Here is a 14,986-nt window from a genome sequence, read left to right on the forward strand (position 1 = left end):
GTATAAATTCTCTATTAATGATTGAGTATGATGATGATGATGATGTTTTACCTTGCTTGATCCACCCCGTCCAATCATCTTCAGTATGAAGAATTGCTTGCCTTTAATGGTGATGGTTTCGTTTGACAACGACGCCTGAAATGAGATTAAACAAAAGCATACCATGTCACAGTTTAAAAGGATTCCTTGTGTAGGTCAGTCCAAACAGAAAAAGGGCCTTTCAGCATTTTAGACTGCATGACAAGTTATGTTGCTCTCTACATGTCCTGTTATTAGGGCTGGGCGATATGGACCAAAAATCATATCTTGGTATTTGTGGGGTGAATGGCGATGCACAATATACTTTATCTCTCTGTAAGTGTAAATAACATAACGTTTGTTAAAGCACTAATAGTCAACCATACAATATCGTTTCACTATTGACATCGGGGTCTTTGGTCAGGAATACCTAGTCACAAGCACTCTTATTAAAACAGATTGACATCAAAATAAAATGCCAAGACAGAGGTTGCCCCACATCCATCATCTCATTAAAACCTTCTCTTTTCACCTCAGCAACATCGCCAAAATCAGAGAGAAAAAACTGCCTAAGACAGGTGTTTTGTGTCCTTTTGAGTCAGGTTTATCGTATAGGATAACAGCAGAGGGAGGACATAACATGCTGTACCTGTGGAGTTTGGAGACATGGTGTCTGGTTCAGCGGTGTGCATGGGTGCTGAACGGGTCCAGCTCTGTGTGCTGCCACTGCAGAGGAAGGCACTTCTGGGCCTCGCTTAACAACAGGAGTAATAAAGCTGAGGGAGAGAAAGATGGAGAACGATGGGACTGGACAACTTGTATGAAGGTCCAAAGAAGCAGATAAAGAGACAAGGGAAGCCCATTAAAGCAAGGTAGTACAATCTGTAAGACCTCTGTATAGCTGGCCGTCTTCAAAGCAAGCCGTTTAAAATAAGGAGCCAGTCCAAACGTACACAAGTAGGCACACTTACAAAAACATGACGCTGAAACATTCCTCGCACAATTTAAAAGAATAGTGGGAGTTTGCGACTTTTAATGCCCACAACACCTTGGCCCTTAATGCATCTTGTCTAGTAACATTGGAGACGGTCCCTGGTCTTGTGCCTTGAGTCCGACTCGTGATGGAAGAACCTGCATTCGGCGTGACGTTGGTCGGAGGAGAGAAGAAGCTAGTGACGGGCACGCTCGAGCCTTCAAGCGCAGCCACAACTGCCTGGTGCTTGGCCCCTTAAGCATGGCCAGCTAGCGCTGCTTCACCCATGTTAGACATGGGAATGATCTTAGAACGTAGTCCACATCATAGTTAAACTTGTCCTTCCTGGCATTTCAATTCTATTTCAGTAAACACCGACTTCCCCTCAGGCAGCATCGCAACAAGTGACGTTTAGTTGACGTGAAAAACATTTTTTAATCCAACGTTTTTTTATTTTATTAAATCACATATTATGCTGGGCTGAAAAAAACAATTCCATGACTTTTCCAAAAGTCTTTATTTTTCCAAAACCTTTCCAGGCTAGCAAACTCTGCACGGTGCCCAAACTTTTGCAGACGCCATTTTTTTGTGTTCTGTTATTTTGAAAGTGTAAATGATGGAAATGAAATCGAACTTTTTGTGACATATTATACAAATGTCTAATTTGTCATTTGATTCCTTTTGGAGATGTTTCCATCTTTTCTTGGCTTCTTTATGCACATTAAGACAAATTTTTACCTGGGGCGCCCAAACGTTCGAGCCCCACTGTACGCTGCAATCCCTTCGCACAACAGCAACACAAAGCGTGTAATACTCCTACATTGTTTAACATGGTACCTGCAGACAGACACCCAAGTCAAGATCATACCTGTTGGCATAGGGGGTTCTGGAGCTGACGGGTGTCTGACACACTGTTTGTGGGTTCAGTCTTGAGGGAGGATGGAAGGATGGAGTGGGAAGTGACTCAAGCAGACGGGGAACAGGTCTGGGCTCAGGAGGTGTCGTGCGTTTATCCTAGGAAGAACAAAAATGTTGAATGACTTGACCAGCACTAGGGGGGGACTTTGGGCTTTTTCACTTTGTAAACCTATAACATGAACAAAAAAGATATAGAACACAATAAAGGAAAGGTAAAACACCAAAAAGCAGAACATGAGCACTTTAAGGTTCTTTAAAAACATTACAATATTTGGTTATAAACCATTTCAACCATTTGCTCTAAATGCTTTGCACAGTAAAGAGTAGTACAGACATAGAATGCCATCAGACCTCTGGGGAAACATTGCGGTACACAGGAGTTGGCATCTTCCACTCTGATAAGGGCTCCTTGCTGGCAGGTTTAGGCTGGTCCACAGACCGCTTCACTGGGACACGACCAGGAAGTTGAAGATCCTGGTTCCTCCCATAAGCAGACACACTTACTGGAAAACCTGTTTGCAAATCTGCAAGAAAAACAGTAAAAATTAGAAAGACTTCAGTCACAAACCGTGTCCAACTGCTTTGACTTTAACAATGCATCTGTACCTGTGGGAGGTTCCTCCTCCGTGGGGGGCACCAGCTGTTTCTCCCCAGCTCTCAGCTTCCGTATGGCGATCTCCAGGAGCTCTGCTGGCTTGGGATTTAATGTCTGGGCTTTGAGCAGAATTGAAGTCGCTTTATTCACATTACCTTGAAAAGGAAGAGAGGAAAGAAAGTTTAGATAGTGAAGCAAATTCTTGTCTAGCCAACCGGTGCACAAAAACTAAAGTCAGAGGTTGTAAGAGCATAAGGACACAGGAACATCTCTAAATACAACTTAGTATGAATGTTTTCATCTGTCTACATACAGTATATCAGATTTATGGAAACTAAAACCAATACAAAGTCATTCTTACCTTGTGAAACCTCAAACTGGGCATGTGCTATGTGGACAAAGGCAAAGCCTTTACAGTTAGATCTGGCAACTATAAAGTGGTCTCTGGCTTCATCTGGGTCTTTGATCCTATAAAAGAACAAAGAAAGAAAACAAAGAAAGAAAGAAATGTGGTTGTATTTAAAACAACCCAACAAAGTTTGTTACAAAAAAATATTGTAAAGCATTGCCAACAATGACCTTTTTGAAGGGCAGTATGCACAGATTTTAACCTAACAGAGCATGAACAGAAAGACAGGCTTTTTACACATGAAACATGCTCATATCGGTTGTCATCATTTATTAAATGTCATACAGAAGTAGGAGAAAATCAAATATCACGATATTTGTATACAATTACCTCAATATTGATACCGCAACGACATTAAAGTGTTGACAATTGGTGCTTCACAAGATATCTACACAATTTATGACAAATAATCACCAGTAATGTGGATATAATGACTAAGTGGGTAAAGGCAAATAATAGACCAGCTAGAACAGTCTGGTAAGTTCATCACTTTTCTGTAATGCAGCCTATAAAACCGGGAAAAGACAACACTTATGCCATTTTATCATATCCAAACTCTAAGAAGATAGCTAGTCTCATATCACGATATTGATATAAGATCAATATATTGCCCAGCTCTATACAGAGGCACCAATTCGTTCTTTCTATTTCAGTAACACCACACCACTAGAGGATGGATACCCGACCCGAGCCCGACGGGACCCGACGGGGAAGGGGACGCGGGTTCGAACAGATTTTTAGAAAGGATGCTCGGGTTCGGGTCGGGTCGGTCACATCAGCGCGATAAGGCATTGAACATCTTGAATTTAAAACAGCTTATATGTAGGTAGTGGGCTTGTTGCCCGTGTGCATTGATGCGCTCATCTGTTGACATTTCCCAATGCTTCCTACAATTGCTTAATTAAAGCGGGCTTTCCACAAAACAAACGTACATGTGTCATTAGTATGAGAAACAAATGCGATTTTAACTGTGTCGGGCTCGGGTCGGGCATAAATATCTTAATGCCTGTCGGGCTCGGGTCGGGTTCGGTTACTGCTCTGGCGGACGCGGGCCGGGCTCGGACAGAAAAATCCGGCCCGATCCGCACTCTACACACCACGCCTGGGCAATAATGCATTTCTATTGTCTGGTTTCTCTCCGTTTAGTTGTAGGATGACAACATTTCCAACGGGATTCACAGTGAAATAATATAATCATATACTTCATTACTAACGTCATGTCTGAAGGATACAAATAAAGGTTGCTTAAATCTTTCAGTGTGCAATCTTAAATACAATTTTAAAAAGTAGAAGCTGAGCTTCCTGTGAAAAAAGACTGAAAAATAATGCGACTTAATGGGATAAACATTTTATCGTGTCATGTATTATTTTTCAGTACATATAAATACACACTAATGGGGATAATGCTGTGGAAACAAACACCACGACGTCCCAAGAGAAGTACGTAGAGTATTTTATCCACACTCACCCCTTGAGTTCTGCATATCGGACCAGTATTCTGGCATAGCTGGCGTTTTTGCTGAATTGCCTTATCGGCAGCCTGGAGAAGATTCTGGAGTAGCAGTCCTTGAGCTTATTGAGGAGGTTGATGTCAGTGTGAGGGTTGCCTCTTTTCTCCAGGTTCACCAGATATGTCCAACACGACTCAGGGGAGTTTGTATTGACGACCTGGTCGAAGATGTACGTTGGATCTGCTGGGGGGGGGGGCTAAATGTCATTAAAACAGTCAAAACACTAAAAGCACATGGTTCACACCGCTCTGCATGTCGTATTGCCTTTTCAAACCGCAAAACATGCACTATAGCATATTGTCATGGTTACATAGTACCTTCCATCCTGGAGGCGTCTTTTGTGTCACAGTCTACAGCTGCCAGGTCCTCCCAAGGGCAATACTCTGGGCTGGCAGCAGGGGGCTGAGAACACAGCAATGGAAAAGACAGGTTGTACATCTCTTGTTATGACCCAAGCTGAACATCTTTGCTTAGCAGAGCACTAGTAATGAAAAGCAGAGTTGACCCAAACTACTGTAGCTCATCTATACTCACTTGAAGATCTTCATCGACGGCATGTTTCCTCGTGGACGATAGGCCAAACACTGGGTTCACGTTTGAACCAGATCTTTGCCTGAGACAAAATTAAACAAATTAAAGCTGTAGTGCGTAGCTTCTACTGCCCCCATGACGATTTCAAAGTAGTAACAAAACTGTCGGCGCTTCAACATGAAACAAGCCTTCCGTCACGGCGCACCCCCACCCAGTTGTTGTTAACCCGGGAGGACAGAGAGAACTAAAAACATAATGGACTCTTTAACTTCTGCGTCACCGGACAACACCAGTTTCTGAACATAGTCACACTGATTAATCCAGAGAGAGATGTGTGGAGCCAATAGTATTAATTAGCTTTGAAGCAACTCATTTACGATACCCAGGACTCGGTTGGGGCGGGGGCCATGGGCAGGCTGGGGGAATGCATATTAATGTTAAAAAAAACCTTGGGTGTTCAGAGTAGGAAGACAGTAAAAGTAATCTCAAGCTGTCATTCTATCATAAACATCATATTTATTAGCAACATAGATAAACATGATATTCACGATGAGTTATACAATTTCCCTAAAGACATCATTATAATTAACACACATTTGTAAATAATTCATATTGGTAAAGGAGGTTGCACTTCCACAATCCAAATAATGTGAAACGGTAGCGCATCTCAAATGTCCAAGCTGAGGAGGACAAAATATTCGCCTTTCAATTGTTTTATTAGGCTTGCGTCACAAAATTATTTATTTATTTGGAAATGCACGTTGGTATAAATGTTTAAACTACCTGGACAAACTGGTGAGGGTTGATGGATCACTTCTCTTTGGGGGCTTCCCATGAATGTAGCCGTCATCATCTTCTTTTTCTGGGATAGAGAAAGGGACTACGGGAACTCTCCCTGGCTGGAATACAAAACCGACACTTCAACAACTAGTTGGTCATTACTTCCATACAATCATTGAAAGAAAAAAAAGATAAAAGTTATGTGAAAACTCTCAAGTAGGATGAAATGCCCTCCCCAGCTCTGTCTACTTGGAGATAGGGCCCTTCTGCCACCAGAGATTTCTGACACTGGCTGGGTCTATCACTGCAGTACGAATCCTTCTTAGACACTGGAAAAGCCCAGTAAGGCTATTTTTGCACACAGGATGACATTAATGACAAGCACATTTGAAGATCTTATTGCAAGACTGAATGATGGTAGGGGTAAGTTCTACCAGGTCAGGTCTCATTTCCTGCATTTTATTCAATTGGAACTGAATAATTGCCCATAATAATAATAGGGGTGTGCAAAAAAATTGATCAACATTCTTATAGCGAGTCAAGCTTTACAGATTCCAAATCGATTTTTGTTTTTTTGGTAATGGTGTGTATACAATCACGTGGAAAAGTAATTACATTTACATACTGTGAATCGTTAAATTGAAAATTGTTTTTGAATTGAATTGTGACATTTTCTGAATTGAGCAGCCCAAATTAATATTAACAAACTAATTCAATCTCAGCCAACACCCGCCACCCCCTTTGTTGCTGTTGGTTTTTTCCCCCCAATGTACTTATTATGTCTGTGTACGGGTTTTAATTGTGAATTTGTATTGTTATTATTCTTATTGTCTTTCTTGCCCAGATTGCTGTATAGTAGGTGTTTAGTGCCATCACATGTTAAATGTGGTGTTTTTCTCACGTGGAAAAACACTAAAAACTTTGATTATAAAAAACAACTAAAAAGTAGGATGAAACGCAACTCACCATGCCCACGGCTCTCTTGCGATGAGATCCAGATCTCCAGCCGGGTAGATGTTCGTCTGATGGTCTACCGTGGAGCTCTGTTCTGCAGGACAGAGATCAACATTAGATGACATATTTACCAAACTAACAGAGGCATTATTAAATATCAAATGCGGTTGGCTTATTCTTACCCTGGACCAAAAATACTGGAGAGCTGCAATTCGCCTGTTCCATCTGATATTCTGCTCACTTTTTGGAATTCTGAGCCTTTTTTGACAGAATCGTTCACATTGCTGTTTGACAAGACTGGAAGACAGAAAACACAGCCAAATCTCACCAGGCAAGGAAAAATAATAAATCACAGTACAAGATTGCATTTGAACAGTTTTCCAAATTGCTGTGCACAAGTCAAGTAATCTAACAATACAACTCCATGTAATAAAACATGAATAAATCCTTACGTGGCACATTTTCCTTATCATATGAAGAGAAAAGTTGTGTTTTCCCTGCCTGCATGCTTTGCAAGGCAGCTTCCAGCAATTCCTTTGGTTTGGCACCCAGTTCAACAGCATTCTGCAATATGTAAATGCCTCGCTTTGTGTTGCCTAGGGAGATAATATAACAGACACTAAAAGACCCCAGACTATATGTCATGACAAATGTGCTTATATGAACAAGAACAACAAACAAACCTACCTTGAGAATGTTCAAACTGTGCATGCGCAATGTGAACAAATGCAAAGTTCTGGCTGTGGGATCTTGCCACGTTGAAGTTGGCTTCTGCCTCATTGACATCTTGAATTCTATTAAATGGAACACAGAAAAATAGAGTAAATGTCCACAGAGCTGCTGTTTTTTTTTTTTTAAACGCATTTCATAATCTGGTCTATTCAATCTAGAGATGAACAAAGTATTACATCTATGAAGAAGACAAGGTCTTTGATTTACAAGTTACAACCTTGGCTACTCACGCTTTAAGCTCTGCAAATCTGACCAACATCCTAGCATAGCTCTCATTCTGACCATGTTTTCCCAGTGGCATACTGGAGAACACTCTGGTATAAAAGTCAATGAGTCTGGTTAGGTGGTAACGATCCAAGTGGGGGTCCCCTTTCTTCTCCAGGTCTGTCAAATGTGAGAGGCATGATTCTGGCGAGTTGGAGTCGATAACCTTGTTGAGCTTGTCCGTGGTATCTGCAAGAAGCGCAAAAGGTGTTGTGATGACTTTATGAAGTATGCACATATGGATACTGATGTATATTTCAGGACTGCTGGGCCATTACATTACCTTCATTGAGACCCTCTTTAATTTTGTTGATCTTTTGAAAAAGCATGGCAAGCTGCTGCTTCCTGTCTGTGTGCTCCTCTTCTTCCATCTGAAATTGAGGAATACCGTTAGAAACATAACATTCGCCCAGATAAAAAATAATAACGTATACTTTATTAATCCCACAAGAGGTAAATTACATTGTTTTCACTCTGTTGTTATTACTACACACACATGCCGAGTGCCTATACATGCACTAAATGGTTATGCCTGGTCTCTTGAATGAATATAACAGCTAGATAACGTAATATACAATAAGGAGCCAAATAACAACGTCAAAAGAACGACGAGTGATTATTCCCTATATGATATTACAAATGTGCATTATCTGACGTTAATACACACGAGGTCAGACATTTTATAACCCTTACAAGACACTCTGGTAACGTTATATGTGGCATTTAATTTATCAGCAACGGTTTTCTAAACAACTAAAAAAAAAATTACAATTGTAACGTTAATGCTTCCACAATGACGTAATGCTCTGCGCATCGTTCATTGTTAATTAATAACTCATTTTATTTTCTTGGAAAATACCTGGTGAGTAATATTCGAGTTCAACTGACTTCAAAACAGATTATTGGACACCTTTTTACCTTTACAAAAATAATTCATATTACCTTCATTCGGAGAAAACACTCCGGGTGAGTTAGCTAACTAGTTAGCTAGCTAGTTAGCTAGCTAGCTAGCTCACCCGGGGGTTGAGTGCTAACAAGCTAGCTAACGTTGGCTAATATGTTATCATCGCTGTTGTTATTAACGATAAACCAGGTTAGCGACTTGGTGTCGCTTTGGGTGACGCTCACTCAGAAGAAGTTAAACGCGTACAAAGGCATCTTCATTCACTTTAAAATCTATATATTACTATTCAAGTGCATCTCACCGTGTTTACGCTGTGAATAATCCTGTTTCTCTTATGAAGGATGAAAAAGGCTCCCCTCAACGGCCAGTTTTCAAATATGCCACTTCCGTCTTCAGTCGTTTGTTGATTGGATAGTTTTTCTTCTTCTTCTTTGATTTTTTTGGTGGGTTGCAATTGAATCGTCACTCATAAAATCCACACCGCCACCTAGCTACTACTGTGACGAAGTATGCAGCGTGATATATTGCACCTGGACTACTTTACATCTTTATAAATGAAGTATTAATTTAATTATATTATTGCTAATATTTAAACAAAACGCCTAAAAAAACGTCTTGTTTCTTGTTTAAATATTCCACAATAGCTTTTTTGTGTTTTCTGCTGATATATATTTTTTAATCAAGTCACAATTTCTATTTCGTTTAATTAATTGAGCTGCTCCACAATCTACCCCTCGAAGTATGCCTACCCCCTGGCAACAACAGAAGTATACCCTGGGGTACAAGCATGGACCGTTAATATTAAATAATAATTAAATAACTAAGGGTACAAGCCGGGTACAACACCTGAATCACTGGCTGTCGTTTCGTTGTGCGCGCTCTCGCGGCTCTTGTGCACTGCTCTGAAGGCGGGCAGTGTACGCCCCGCTATGACGCAGCAATGCATTTTTGTCCTTTTTAAACATAAACATTAAATATATTCACATTTGTTTTTGAAACAATTTCATGTAAATTGTAATATATGTGCTGTGCATGTTGGTTGTCTCTGGATATAAAAAAAATATACATATTTGTTTTAAATTTTACGCGGGAGGTCAAAGGTTACTAACAAAATGGCTGCACACGCTCGAGCAGCCAGCACAGTGCTGTCAGCAGCCAGATAGTGAGGACAAATTTGGATGTTTTGGTCCCCGGCGACCGCAGCAGTTTTAATACGGAGCCATTCTCTCCCCATACAACACTGACTGCTGGCCATGAACGACTTATATTTATGGATAAGTCCACTACGGCTGCACTAAAAACACTGTAGAGCAGTCTGCGGGGATCCAAGCCGGTAGGAGAGTTAGCCCAACACGGCTGCGGGGAACAAGGGAACACCACGGGCATGTTGGAACTTCTGTCAAGACACAACTGCAAGACACGAAGATGAACAGGAAGAAAGATAAAGGATTCGAGAGCCCGCGCCCCTTTAAATTATAAGTATTTTTTGTATAATTGGGTACTTGTTAGCGTAAAATGAATGTGTTGGTGGTCGATATTAGGGAAAAGATGACGTTAGCTTAACATTAGTAACATGTTCATAGAGTAGAGTGCTCTGCCTGTAAAATGAGACCGAGGAGCGTTAAGTTCAGCACATATTCACATTGTTCTCCTGTCACTGCTCTTTACGACCCACCAGGTGGTGTGCATCAACAACATCAACTTCCAGAGGAAGTCCGTCATTGTGAGTACAGTAAATAACGTTACAGTACCAAATATAATATACAGCGGTCATTCTGCTGTGGCTAATATTAAACCAAGGTGCATCATATCCAGTGCTGAACCCATTGTTATATGATAATTGACTGTTTGACAAGTGTTCAACCCTTTTTTGGCCACCTACATTACACTCATTCACATAGTATTCACATAGTTCTCTGAGAACTCTGGTTTTGTTACATTGTTAGTCTAAACATTCATAATTTGTATTTGTTAGATATTATGAAGGCTGATGTGTCAGACTTAAAGAAAAATGTTGGTGTTTTTCAACTGCACCCTCTAAAACTCGCAGTATAGAGAAAATCAGATATCACAATTTTATTACAAATAATAATCAGAAATGGGAATATAATAACTAAGTGGGTGAATAATAGAACAGCTAGAACAGTCTGGTAAATTCAGAAAATGTCCTCCCTTTACTGTAATGCAGCCTTTAAAACCAGGAAAAGACACCACTTGTCTCCGTCATAATATGATATCCAAACTGTAAGACTACTGTATATCTAGCCTCATATATAGATGTAATATGGATATTTTGCCCAGCCCTACTCCCCAGTTTTAGCTTGGTGCTTTTTAAACAGACTGAACAGAAAAGGGACTCAGCTCTTTCTGCGTTCACAGTTTACTTGAAAGAGGCATTTTGATGAGACATCAGGGCTAAAATACCTACAGGGCAAAAGGCAAAACAAACCTGAAGTGTTTTGTGTTCACAATGTACAGGTGAATAGAACCGTAACACAGACTTGAAGCGTACTCAGACCACCTCCTGACGGTCTGAGTACGGTCCGTTCCAGGAGGGTCTGAGTCTCTTTGGAGTGTTCACATACTGTATGTGGAACAAATACGGACTAATAGGTCTGAGTTCTTTTGGAGGGTCTGAAACACAAAAGTGTGAAAACCCCCTAAGTGTCTATTGGCAACAACTTTGTTTGAAATGAGTGCCGTATTTAGAGCGAGAGCCTTGCAGCCAACAGCTGCAAATAGGACTAATCCTATGGGGTAAAAATGAACGATTACATCCACTAAATGTTGTTTTTGCCACTGACCGGCTCTGGTTGTTATTACTGTGCTACAGCCCTACAGAATGATGGGAAATGTAAGAACAAGGACGTGGAAAGTCCAGCACAGATACTAGTGTTTGGAACATTTCTTGGTGAACAAACCCTTTTATGCAGTTCATTTAATCCAGACAACGAAAATCACTTTAGCTACTGATAACCGCTACAATAGCTACAATTGTAGTCCCTTTGACCAACTTCTTCCTCCCTGTTGCGTCCCTTAGGGCTATGTCGAGCTGACCATTTTCCCCACAGTGGTCAACCTGAACAGGATCAAGCTTAACAGTAAACAGTGCCGCATCTACAGGGTCCGCGTCAATGAACTGGAAGCCCCATTCATTTACAATGACCCGACACTGGAGGTGTGCCACCATGAGTCCAAGCAGTAAGTATTCAGTGAAATAGTAATAAGCAGTTCTGAAATTTACATAGCTTAGAATTGTTTGCCATAGGCTTCTATGAAATCCTACTGTGTTGCATTAGATCTGTCAAATCAACATTGTCTACTTGGTTTACTAGTAGGCCGACAGCAGTAACTAGTTGTATCGTCGGGTGAAAGGCTGAACAACGTCAGCTTAAAGTAAATGACAGAATGGCATGACTTGAGTATTTTTGCAGATTTAAAGTACCTCAATAAGTTTCTTTACATTTCTGCCTCATCAGCCCCAAGGCACTGAACCAGAATAACAAGGTTTATGCTTCATAACTAGCAATATTACATTTATTTTCTGCTCATCTGGATATTTACCATCCAAATCTCCAAACGGGTTCGGAAATAATTGTGACTGTAAAGATCAAGTAGGTTTGGGGGGACATAATGATATACACAGTATTCTGTGAGTCACTATACATTTGTAAGCCATCGATTTAGATTTACAGGATTTTTGGATCCTTTTTTTGTTTTTACATAATCATGATTTTTTGATTAATTTTTTAACTGTAAAACCAACATGGAAATCAAGCAATTCTATCTGTAAAATCTCAATTGGATTTAAGAATAGGTGGGGTGAGAAACTCATTTATATAGTTTTTATTAAATAGAAAATAATTTTTATTTATCTTGTTACATTTAGACCACTGGTGCACATTTGACCATGGCTTGGTCCACAGCTAGAGAAACTGTATGGTGCCACTCTGACCTTTTAGTGTAAATGTTTTTAATGTGTCTATGTAGGAGGAACCTCAACTATTTCTCCAGCGCGTACACCGCAGCAGTGAGTGCTGTGGACCCTGATGCAGGACATGGGGAGCTGGTCATCAAAGTTCCTCCTGAGCTCTGGAAACAAGGAGACGGTAAGCCGGTGGCGTGAAGGACACTTCAAATTAAAAAGGCATGCAGAGTTGTTTTTGATCAGGAGGGATCCAAGGTGCGTTAATGCCACATTAAATACTGGCTTTTAAAATTCCTTCCTTCATCTTCACCAGATTGTTGTAAAAACAAAACAAAAAAGATACAATTCCATAATAATAATAAATTCGACATGGGCTCATAAAGTGAATTACCACGTTCCTCTGCAGCAAGTGAAACATTTTTCAGTGTGGGATTATTAATAGAAATGGAACTTTGAGCTCATGTTTCTGTGTTTTTGTGTCTCCAGATTTAAAAGTTTTGAAGGTGTACATAGAGTTTTCCCTGGACCAGCCAAAGGGAGGTCTCCACTTTGTTGTTCCTGACGTGGAAGGCAGCATGGCGGAGCGGGGAGCTCATGTGTTCTCCTTTGGATACCAGAACTCCACCAGGTCTGGAAACTATGGCTGCGTCCAAAATCCCAAACTAACACGCTTTATATTCAGTAGCTGAAACAGTATGTGAGATTTTTTTAGTATGTCCTAAACCTTAGTATGAAACCAATCGTATGAAACCAATTGTGAATTGCATACAATTTCCAGTAAATTTTTACAGTATGCAATACTGGGCACTACGCTGGCATAAATATCCCAGAATGCAATGTGGTAGTAACAACAATGTTCATACCAAACAAACACATAGAAAACAATGAGCTCTATAACGTCAATAACAACTCTGGCACAGAGGCAATTTGTTGTATTTTAGCAGAATACTAAGCAGCAGAAAGGCAGAACTGTGTACAGTTTAATATGTTTAATAATTGCAAGTAATATCATTATCACAATATTTAACAAAGTTGCATTTTTTTCGTCATATCGTGCAGCCCTAATAACTATCCTGAAGTTGTGTCAGATGCTGCATAGTGTCGCAATAATTTCATCTGTATTATCTTTTAGTCCAATCTGTTTAAAATGTAAAAGTTATTTCTTTCTAAATTATCTGATAAGGCTCTGGTTTTGTTTTGATTTTGGCACACTACTGCCAAAGTGTGTGTGTGTGTGTGTGTGTGTGTGTGTGTGTGTGTGTGTGTGTGTTGTGTGTGGGGTGTGTGGGTTTGTGTTGTGTGTGTGTGTGTGGGTGGTGTGTGTGGTGTGTGTTGTGTGTGTGAATGTGTGTGTGTGTGTGTGTGTGTGTGTGTGTGTGTGTGTGTGTGTGTGTGAATGCACAAAATATCAATCTTTACAGTGTTACATTTCTTAAGTCCATTGCTCTTGTGCTAACTGCAGTGTTTTCATGTATGTGCATGTGCTCAAAGCTCATCATATTGTGTTCTCCCTCAGGTTCTGGTTCCCCTGCGTCGACTCCTACTCGGAGCTGTGCACCTGGAAGCTGGAGTTCACCGTGGATGCTTCCATGGTGGCTGTGTCCTGTGGCGATCTGGTGGAGACTATCTACACCCATGACATGAGAAAGAAGACTTACCACTATGTCCTCCCCATCCCCACCGCAGCCCCAAACATCTCCCTGGCTGTGGGGCCCTTTGAAATCCTTGTAGACCCCTACATGCATGAGGTGGGATTGCAGTGACCAGTGGTGGATTTAAATGATGAAGTTTCTGTAGTTTGGGATGTTGAATAGGAACAGATTTTGATGTCTATATCGATTATTTTTTAGACTAGCAAGAGATATAATGTTGTGAATACAAAACATCTGCTTTTACTTAAACAATAGAATACCTTACATGTTCTGGCTCATGTGTTTAAAGTCCCAGTGGAACAGCAGTCAGAGCATTTAGCTTTATCTTCTGTCGTTGGATGCATTTCTAATTTAATTTAATTTCTTTATTAATAAGGAAAATGCACATGGATCAACATTTCTGATGTGGCAGTGTTAATCAGCCGGCTAAAATCCTGTAGTCCTGGTTGAAAAAAATAGTTGGACTAGGGGTGTGCAAAAAACTTGATTCACATTTGCGATTAAAGCTCTACAGATTTCAAAATTGATTCATAGAATTCAAAAAAATCGATTCATATACAGTGTATATATTGTTTTTTTTCTTGTTTTGTGATGATTTGTGAATTTTGATTGGATAAACCTATGTGACCGCACCTGTGTTTAAGATGAGTCACTGAAAAATTATTTTATATCATATTTAATATAAAAATACTCAACAACTATTTTTTATACAGTTAGTGTGTAAAAAGAGATGACGAACGAAGGGACACAGGAATAGAAATTGGAAAATGGTAGTTAGTTCATGTTTATTGTCCCCATAGGGAAATTAGGTTGCAGT

The 14,986-nt window shown here is 40.2% G+C and overlaps 2 protein-coding genes across 5 annotated transcripts in view; one reads left to right on the plus strand and one right to left on the minus strand.

Annotated features, from left to right (window-relative positions):
* The window catches only part of ttk (ttk protein kinase), a 14,381-nt gene extending 5,236 nt beyond the window's left edge, over nt 1-9,145 (minus strand). The window contains exons 1-17 of one of the 4 annotated variants that reach the window (XM_032519428.1): nt 8,891-9,145; nt 7,969-8,056; nt 7,652-7,874; nt 7,377-7,483; nt 7,142-7,285; nt 6,872-6,986; nt 6,702-6,783; nt 5,739-5,854; nt 4,959-5,037; nt 4,742-4,826; nt 4,382-4,604; nt 2,866-2,972; nt 2,516-2,659; nt 2,261-2,433; nt 1,860-2,005; nt 668-794; nt 52-135 (exon numbers count right to left, since the gene is read on the minus strand). In XM_032519428.1, the coding sequence (XP_032375319.1) occupies nt 52-135; nt 668-794; nt 1,860-2,005; nt 2,261-2,433; nt 2,516-2,659; nt 2,866-2,972; nt 4,382-4,604; nt 4,742-4,826; nt 4,959-5,037; nt 5,739-5,854; nt 6,702-6,783; nt 6,872-6,986; nt 7,142-7,285; nt 7,377-7,483; nt 7,652-7,874; nt 7,969-8,056 (2,043 nt within the window). In that variant the 5' untranslated portion in view covers nt 8,891-9,145. Of the gene's footprint in view, nt 1-51; nt 136-667; nt 795-1,859; nt 2,006-2,260; nt 2,446-2,515; nt 2,660-2,865; nt 2,973-4,381; nt 4,608-4,741; nt 4,827-4,958; nt 5,038-5,738; nt 5,855-6,701; nt 6,784-6,871; nt 6,987-7,141; nt 7,286-7,376; nt 7,484-7,651; nt 7,875-7,968; nt 8,057-8,890 lie in introns of all 4 variants that reach the window. The other 3 variants (XM_032519426.1, XM_032519427.1, XM_032519425.1) reach the window with 3 other exon arrangements.
* A 532-nt stretch (nt 9,146-9,677) lies between these two features.
* Nucleotides 9,678-14,986, plus strand: part of taf2 (TAF2 RNA polymerase II, TATA box binding protein (TBP)-associated factor) — a 28,472-nt gene continuing 23,163 nt past the window's right edge. Inside the window, exons 1-6 of the mRNA XM_032517941.1 lie at nt 9,678-10,064; nt 10,258-10,312; nt 11,630-11,790; nt 12,580-12,698; nt 13,004-13,145; nt 14,034-14,265. Coding sequence (XP_032373832.1) covers nt 10,015-10,064; nt 10,258-10,312; nt 11,630-11,790; nt 12,580-12,698; nt 13,004-13,145; nt 14,034-14,265 — 759 coding nt within the window. The 5' untranslated portion in view covers nt 9,678-10,014. The remainder of the gene's footprint in view (nt 10,065-10,257; nt 10,313-11,629; nt 11,791-12,579; nt 12,699-13,003; nt 13,146-14,033; nt 14,266-14,986) is intronic.

The sequence above is a fragment of the Etheostoma spectabile genome, chromosome 6 (genome assembly GCF_008692095.1).
Source record: "Etheostoma spectabile isolate EspeVRDwgs_2016 chromosome 6, UIUC_Espe_1.0, whole genome shotgun sequence".
In the NCBI taxonomy this organism is placed as follows: Eukaryota; Metazoa; Chordata; class Actinopteri; order Perciformes; family Percidae; genus Etheostoma; species Etheostoma spectabile.